Genomic DNA, 9,456 nt, shown 5'->3' on the forward strand with positions numbered 1-9,456 from the left:
TAAGTTTCAGAATACCTGAGAAAAAAGACGCACAGCAACCTTCCCATTGTTTGACTGAACTGAATGTAGTTCGAGGAGCACGGGAGCCGAATGAATTAGGACCAAACTCACTACAGCTTGATGCAAGCATGTAAATACGGATAATTTAATCATGTCCCCACCATTTGCATAATTGCATGTGCTGTCGTGCTGAGCATGTGTGACGAGCATTTCAGGGTCGTATTTCAACTCATGCAAGCATATCAAGAGTGCTAGCCTAAAAATTAGAACACATGCAACAGAGGTGTAGTTCAGTACGGAGTTATACACCAAAGATTGGGATAATCGTATGTTAAAATTTAGTCCTAAAATAGGGCTGAAGTGTGCCTAGATGGTGACAGTAGTGTTAGCTTTCTTGGCAGAGCATATTCAGGGATTGAAATGTTTACTGCCCAATTCATTTCAAACTGCAAACCATGCATAGTTTGAAACTGAGTTATACTGAAAGGTAAGAGCAACATAGTAGTAGGCTTATGCATTATAAAATTTAGCTTCACCGAATCTTTCGCATGCACAAACCATTATATTATGTAGTGCATTATTGTAGACTAAAAGTCTAGGATATTTGTATGAATGCATCTCTTTTTTAACAGATTGATATTTGTGGTATAAGGTACAAACTCAGATGAACAAATGAACTAAAAGATTACTAAACACGCCTAGCAAGCTAGTGTATTAAGAACAAATTGCGCTCCTATTTCTCAATACGACAAAAATATTCCTGCTCGAGAAGATCTTGGTTGCACTTGATCACGGACCAAATAGTGGTAGCAATCGATATTGCAACACGGATGCTCAGTGCATAGGCTCTCACTTGCGTTGACATGTGCTTGGTTCCAGCTGCAGAAGCAATGCCAAAAACTACTCCCATGGTAAGGGAATAACCGAAAAACCATACGAACCAATACAGCAAAACCCAGAGTGAATAATATAAGTACGAAAAGCTCTAGCTGAGACACACTTATTTTAATATGGAGTAATAACCAGAATGGTAAACTTAGTTAGTGGAAAATGATTATATTGCGTATGTGGGGGTCCTTGGTGACAGGGTTAGAACCCTAGGTATCCTCGTGAAGTGCCCAGCTGACTACCAGGGTATATAAGGCTAATTTAGGTGCACAGTTTTATTGTATAGTTACTAAGATTAGAAACTAGGTAACCAAACCAACTGAGTGTCATGGGGATGAAACTCCTCTCTCATCCGATGAAACTCCCCCTTCTCTCTCATCTTAATTATTTTGCAAGTCAACAAAATTGATAATGTGACGTAGAATTTAATGCCTCTGAAACGCCCATTAAGACTGAGCTAGGACTAAGTTTGGTGATGACCTTGTTAGACCGGCACAGGTTCTCTAATATTGTGAGGCAAAGTCCTGGATGCCATCCATTGGTCATCCAACGAGTTCTGAAGCAACCACCTTTTTCAATGCACAGCAAGTTATCATCCCAAATAAGACGCAGTTTGTTTGGACTGACCTCACAGAGATATTTAACTTAATTATTGCGGAACTAAACAAACATTTCACTTAGGCCCCGTTTGGATCATTGGAATTGAATTCCATCCTAATAATCATAATTTAGACACAAATTAATTAAGCTAATATAATTGTATGTGGAATATAGTTGTATATTATAGTTGGTGATATGGGAGAGATACTTGTATGCTGCACTTTTACTATAGAGAAGCGAGTCTAAGAGCGTGCTATAAGAATTGAATTCCATCTAATAACCATAATCTATAGAATCAATTTCCATCTCCCATCCCATGAATTTAAGATAGGCTTATATCTAAACTTTGGAAAGTTGTGGAATGCCACATTCCAACATAAATTAGCCTACTCCATTAAATAGATTCCAATTCCTTGGACCCAAACGGGGCCTTAAAGTATTCTGTGGAAATCTCGAACTTGTGTGCTACTAGCAGAAATGTGCTCTCATATTATTATTTGTTTGTTCCTAATATGTTGGCTTCGCTTCCCAATATGTTGGTGCATTGTCCCTAGTAATCCTCTCTTTGCAAGTATAGTGGTAGAAGATATTTGTGGGTGGTTTGAAGCCATCTATATTATATGGGACCGACACATGGAAAAAAAAATTCACCGCTTGTTAGGGGGAAATATTAACGACCTCCTTATACTCCTTAAAACAACGATCATAAAGGCCCGGACCCACCTGCGGTGATGGAGACCTTCACCGACTCGGCATGGACAGGGAGTATTTCACTTCGCCTCGCCCGACCCATGGTCCCAGGGTTGGACACGCCCGAGCCCTCGCTGCAAGACTCTGCCTCGCCCGACCCACGGTCCTAGGGTCGGGCCCGCCCGACCCCTCGCCGCAAGGCTCCGCCTCGCCCGACCCCGGGCGCAGGGGGTCGAACGCGCCTGGGCCCACAAGATAAGGATCCGCCTCGCCCGAGGGTGGGCGCAGACCAGCAGACGAGGACGCAGATCTCGTGGGCCCCAACCAACCTCGCCATAAATGCGATGCGGCTCTGGTGTGCAGAAAGGCGCCCGTGCTCCTCGACGTGACTTGCCACAGTACTCGGGCGGTACACTGTAGCCACGACCGCACAGGCTACAGTGGCACCGTCCTAGTTCGCTGTCTCTCCTGTTCGCCGTAGGGCATTCATTACCCGTGCCCCCTAGCACAGGAGGGAGCACCGCCCGGTTTCACGCTCGGTCCGGCGGCAGAGACATGATGGCCGCGCCTCCCGGTCAGCACGCAGGGCCACAGGGGTCGGCCGTCCTCCACAACGTGCACAACTGCCGCGCCCGGACATCATCATCATCTTGCATGGCTACAGTGATCGGTCGCCACACACGTCCCGCATGTTCGTTTACAACAGCCGACCACCGGGTCGTCTCCAGGGGCCAACGACAATCATCCCTCCCCGGCGGTCATGCTGACAGGAGGCAAAGACCGAAAGGGAAGGCGGCGACCCCGGGAACCTGTTCCTCTCCCTGTGCTATATTTTACTTTACTTAGCTTATCTCTTTTACTTCTCCTGACTCCTGGCTCAATTGTAACTCCTGTCTCTTCCTTGCGCTATAAAAGGGGGACCAGGGGAACTGAGCAAGAGAGGACTCTCAAGCCAACCGAGCTCACACCCTCTCCTCACGAGCATCAGTGCACACCCACAGAGACTTGGGACCAGCTTCTCTCTCTCGCCCATCTGTAACCCCTACTATAGACCCTGCGTGAGTAACACGAGCAGCTCCGCACACTGGACGTAGGGCTATTCCTGTCCGAACAAGTCTAACCCCGTGTCCTCTCACGCAACCATCCGAGCCTTATGCGCATAAAATAAATTTACTTGTCGTAGTCTTGATCCGCTATTCTTGACAACGACACCGCTTAACCTCCGCTCTATCCATTCATTCAATTTCCCCTGTACTATCATCATCCAGCCAGTCGCTGCCTCTTCGTCCATCGACGCTACCCGCATCTTGCCCTATCCTCGCCATTGCCTAGGCGCTGCGCATCTTGTTGTCCTCGTCATCGCCCAGGCAAGTGCTCGTCCTCCCCGTGCCTAGCCTCATTCCTGTTTCGAGCGCTATGCCACAGCGCCTCTGGCCGCCATGAGCAGGATTGCGTCCTCCTCTTCTTATTTCCATCCACCTCCCTTCTATAATCCACTCCAAATCATTCCAATCAAGTGCAAACTCGAGCCCCTAATTACTGGATGCCCCCTCTCCCAGGCGCCATGCCCTCGATGGTATATGGCTCTACTTGGTTGACATCAAGGAGGAACTCGGCTCCTTGGTTCCTTTCCCCTTTCTCCTCTCCTTCACCCCTTAGGTCTAGGTGGCGGGTAGGGCGTGCTGCTCGAGGGAGCAGTAGCCTGCCAGGGCGAGCGGCAGTGGTGCATGGTGAGCGCGGCGAGGGTTGACCACGCGAGCCACGGAGCGGTCCCGCGCCGCCGCCGGCGAGTGCGCTGTGTGGGCGGGAAAAAAGAACAGGAGCAAAGGCTAGACATCGGGTCAATTGCAATAAAGTTTGGGGACCTTTGTGCAAAATCATTAAGAACTATTCCAAAGACTGCGGGTTGATTAAAAAAAATTGAGGAACTTTTTTGCAAAACAACCATGACAGTTGGATGAAACAACCGCACTGTGGAGATTTCTTGATTCTTAGGCATGTAAACTCACTGACTAACTGCCAAATCCATCTGATGTAGTAGTGCCTTTAGTGAAAGTTATTTTGGTCATTTGGAATCGTGCAAATATTCAAAATACTTAAGTGAAATGCTTTGTTTCATTATGAAATTATTAAGCGAAACGTCCTTGCGCTCCGTTTCGCGTCCTCGACCAACCACCAGCCCCACGGGGCGACGAGCCAACCGGGCAGGGGTGGCCGTCGGTTCATCAGAAGGACGCCACGAGACACGGGCTGCTGAACAGCACATCCTCTTCTCCTCTTTGCTCACAACGATGGCACGACTCCTCACCATTATTGTGGATGCGTCTTCATCGTCAGATCAGAATTGTAACCATCGTGGTATGAAGAGAGGGCAGTGCTTGGACGACGGGAACTCGGTGGCGCTCGGGCAAGCCACGGGATGGCATGCCGTAACTAGCCGTCGCGATTGGGCACTGGGCAGTGGGCACGCACCATCTCTTACCATGCGCGGCCACCAAGCAACCGGAACCAGTTCCTTGGCGTCTAGCTGCCACAAGTGCACGAGCGTTCGAACGTTGCCCTGGCTAGATGCAAGAGAGCGCGCGACTGTCCAGGACGAAGGGACGGAAGCAAGCAAGGCATGGCAACGAAGTGTGCAGTTGCATTTGGAGACTTGGAACTTGCTAAACTGCAGTTGCAATGCTTCCCGTAGAGCTAACTGTAAGGAATCGGTGCTCGTAGCCTAAGAGGGGAGGGGTGAATTAGGTAACTTAAAACTCTAATCTATGGTTTCCACTACTTTGCATGAGCATAAACTAGATCATTCTAACTTAGATGTGCATTCTATGGTTAATCTAGTGTGAAACCCTCATTCCAAAATAAGTTTTGCAACCTATAGCTAAACCTATCAAGATACTACTCTAGAAAAGTAAAGGCACACAAGTTGCAAGTATGAAATGCGAAAACGTAAGGAGGGGATGAGGAGAAGCAAACTTTTGACACATGGATTTTTCCCGTGGTATCGGTAAATACTAAGCCACCACTAGTCCACGTTGTTAAAGCATTCACACAAGAGTATTGCTTCCCGACCACCAAGTCTCTCCCAAGGTACATCTTGACTTGCCACAAAGGCTTGGCCACTAAGGCTCACGCCAAGTCCCTCGGTCACCTTGATGTCATCTTCACCAAGGAGCTTCTTCACGAAGGAAAGGGGTCTCCACGTCCCCCGCACAAACTTGTCGATGCCACTCCACACCAAGCTGGAGGGTCGAAGACTTGCCGGCGAACCACCAAGGCTCTAAGGCGCCGACACACCTCTTGTACAGCGGTGGTTCACTCTAGAACTTGATCACAAGGTTGGCACACCTTGCACTCACTCCTCTCTAGGCCTATCCTAGCACTACTCACACTTCTAAGCTTGTGCTAAGTCTTTGATGGATCACTTAAGCATTTTTGGTGGTATGAATGTGTTCTTGACGAGTCTTGGTCTTCAATGCATCCCTAGACACTCCAGTAACTCCAAATGGGCGAGTGGTGGGGGTATAAATAGCTCCAAAGGCTGAAAGAGCCATTGCTCCGACGGCTAGTAAAAAAAGTATACCATCGGATGTTCCGATGATCTATTTTTAGCCTGCATCGAAATATCCGATGCAACTAGCCATCGGTTCCCCACGCCCAAGTGCTTCACTAAGTCATCCAAAATTTATCCGACGCTTTATCCGATGCGCACGTCAGATCATCCGGTACCACTATCCACGTCACATAGCCGTTGGATCCCCCTGACGTCATTGCTCCGATGCTTCTTCCAGTGGTGCCGTCAGATCATCCAGTGCTAATGTTTTTCTGGCCAAAACATTTTTTTAGGGATCAAAGAAAATATGCTTTATCCAACGGTCAACTACATAGGGCATCGGAACATCCAGTGCTATAGAGATTCCGCTGCCCCCTCAGCGAATTGCTCCGACGCTTGTAAAATGACCCCATTGGATCATCTGGTGCACACGAGATTTTTCCCTGTTTGTCCTATTGTACCAATTGCTCTTGGTGGGCCATCGGAACATCCGATGGCATATTTTTCCTTCTAACTCATCCAAAACAAGCACAAAATACCGTCATTTGGATGTACGTAGAAATACTAAAACCAACAACTTAAATTGGAGGGAATATTAGCTAAAATTAACATGTTCTAACACTATGTGAAAACATGCCATAAGGAAATGGATTTGAAGATTACCTAAAGATGGTAAGGGTAGCCAATAAAAACATTTACAAATAAAGGTATCTTTACAACGAAGTTATGTTACCATTAAGGATTCAGAAGTGACGAACTTTATTCCGGCTCGTTACTGAAAACATAGGTGATGATCGTGGTATAAGTCCGTTACCTTTGGTAAACTTAAAAGTAACCTACTTTGGTTTTGCCGGACACCTGTATATTCCCTTTACGTTACAAGCTGCTTCTCCGTTTTGAAACTGACGAAGTCATCAGAATGTTATCCATTCATTTCCTAACTCTAAACCTTGGAGGAGCGTGATGTCCGTGCGCCGCCACCAATATTATAGTGTTTAAATAACTAGATGACATGATAGCACAATGGAGATGCCACCATTGGTTATTTTGTCTTAGATCCGCCTCAGAAAACGACGAAGGTACGTTACCGCTAAGGAATCGAAGGTAACGAATGTCGTTACGGCTCGTTATTGATCGGTCATGGTATAATTCCGTTTCCTTTGGTGAAGTCAGATATAACGTACTTTGTTGTCGTCGATATCTATATGTTTGTCCAAAGTTATAAGATGCTTGTGCATTTCAAAACCGACAAAGTCACCGGAATGTTGTGCAACTCCAATCTTGAAGGAGTGGGATATGCGTGCGCCAACGGTGGGAGTGGGATACGCGTGCGCCGCCGCCACCGTCGCTAGTGACACATTCATCACCAAATCGGACAAGTGCGAGAAGTAGGAAAGCGGGAGAAAGGATATGTTTCACCTTGCACCGGGACGTTATCAAATTTTAGCTAGGCCGGAACTGATGCCATGGTATTACTACGCAGTTGTTTCAACCAAACATAAGACAATAATCACGTCACCCTCTAGTCGAATGCCGGAGCAAAAACCACGAACCAAAACAACCCTCTGCACACGACGAAATGGCTTTTGCCAAATTCAGTTCACAAAGTGCTCCCTCGAAGCACATGGCCCGTCCAGGCATCCAGCCGCGCACCTGCTTCCAGCAACGCGGCACCCCTCTTGATCCCACGTGGCCTGCGCGTTCCGCCACGTGCGACGTGCACACAGTATAAACGTCCAGTCCGCAGTCCCACATCCATTCCCGGAAATCCCACGGCGGCAGCCCGCAGTCCCGCCGCGCACGCGCTCAGCGCTCCACACCACCACCGACATCTCCCCGCGGCTGGATTGGATTACATGCATGCCACTGCCAGCGCGAGACTGCCGCCGCTACCTCCCACCGCGATCCCCGCCCCCGCGCGTCACTGACAACCGGACCCCAGCCCCTCCTGGTTCCACGCGTCATTGACCCATGTGCGTGCGGGTGCACGCGCCTTATTTTTAGGAGCGAGTGCCCACCGAAAACGCGCCGCGGCACCGACATGACAGATCCTTTCTCCATCCGCCGGTGAAACTGAAAGGAATCCCCTCACGCCCCCCTCGCCATCTTTAGCTCGAGCCCTACCTCCCAATCTCCGGTCCCCCGCCCATTAAAGGCCCGGCACCCCCGCGCCCGTTCCGTCTCCGTCCCCATCCCATTCCACCGCACCCCACCTCCCGCACCCATCCATGTCGCCGGCGCCGCCGCCGTCGCCGCTTCTGCCGCCGGCGGGGGAGCCATTCCGCGTGTTCGTGGGGTACGACCCGCGGGAGCACGAGGCGTACGAGGTGTGCCGCCGCAGCCTGCTCCGGCACGCCACCATGCCGCTCGACGTGCGCCCCGTCCGCCAGCCGGACCTCCGCGCCGCGGGGCTCTACTGGCGGGCGCGCGGGCCCACCGAGAGCACCGAGTTCTCCTTCACGCGCTTCCTCACCCCCTACCTCGCGGGCTACCGCGGCTGGGCGCTCTTCGTCGACTGCGACTTCCTCTACCTCGCCGACGTCGCCGACCTCCTCGCCGCCGCCGCCCCGCCGGGCGCCGACGCCGACCGCCTCGCCGTCGCCTGCGTCAAGCATGTGTACGAGCCCGCCGAGGCCACCAAGATGGACGGCGCCATCCAGACGACGTACCCGCGCAAGAACTGGTCCTCCATGGTGCTCTACAACTGCGCCCACCCAAAGAACGTCGCCGCGCTCACGCCCGACGCCGTTAGCACCCAGACCGGCGCATTCCTCCATCGCTTCGCCTGGCTCAACGACGACGAGATCGGGGAGGTGCCCTTCGTCTGGAACTTCCTCGTCGGCCACAACAGGGTCGACCCCGCCGACCCGGCCACGCACCCCAGGGCCATACACTACACCTGCGGCGGGCCATGGTTCGAGCGATACAGGGACTGCGAGTTCGCCGACCTCTGGATCAAGGAGGCCGAGGAGCTCAAGGCCGAGAAGGACAAGCTCGAGGCCGGGGAGAAGCTCAAGCTCATCGAGGACAAGGACGCCAAGGAGCAAGACGACAACAAGGAGGAGAATTGATCGATCGATTGGTTGGTGATACTGCATTGGGTTGGATTGGTTCGTTTTGTGCTGCAGAGATTTCATTCCTCAACATTCTGTTCATTTCTCGCACCAATGCAGTTTCTTTCATCGATCTGGTCTGTTAATAGTGAGATGTCGGGAGATTAGGATTGTGTCGTATGTAGCCTATGAGTGGGTAGCTGGAGTGAGTCTATTGTGTAGCTGCAATCGGTCTATGAATGAATGCTCATCGTTAAGGAATATCAATCGTGTTTTTTCCCCCTCAACATTGCCCCGATGATATGAAGATATGAACTTTAAAATGGGATTTTCCAATATAGGTGAACACCAAGAAGGTCCCCTGTTTAGATCATAGACACTGGCAAAATTTGCCCATCCAGATCCCATAACCAAAGCAACCTTAACATTATATCTTTTACCATTTGGAGCTTCTAGTTGGAATTTAAAGTTTAAATCAGTTCTTGCCGCTGTCCAGTTACGAGCACAGCATTCATTGGTATGTCTGTGTTTATTAGCATCATCGGCGTCCATCCGGCCGAGAAGATTGTCGCACAGGTCAGCTCTCCAATCCTGCTCATCTTCACCATCGTCCTGGGAGTGGCGGTAAGCCTCTGTTCTGCTCCTCTAGTCAATTGATTGTTTTGTGGTTTGGTC

At 50.1% G+C, this 9,456-nt stretch overlaps 1 protein-coding gene across 1 annotated transcript; it reads left to right on the top strand.

The window, feature by feature from the left end:
* The first annotated feature begins 7,528 nt into the window (after positions 1-7,528).
* On the top strand, positions 7,529-9,068 carry LOC117842369 (protein CDI). The gene has a single exon (XM_034722791.2). It carries the CDS (start codon positions 7,957-7,959, stop codon positions 8,797-8,799), a length of 843 nt encoding a protein of 280 aa, XP_034578682.1. The 5' UTR covers positions 7,529-7,956; the 3' UTR covers positions 8,800-9,068.
* The last annotated feature ends 388 nt before the right edge of the window (positions 9,069-9,456 follow it).

Source organism: Setaria viridis, chromosome 2 (assembly GCF_005286985.2).
Source record: "Setaria viridis chromosome 2, Setaria_viridis_v4.0, whole genome shotgun sequence".
Lineage (NCBI taxonomy): Eukaryota > Viridiplantae > Streptophyta > Magnoliopsida > Poales > Poaceae > Setaria > Setaria viridis.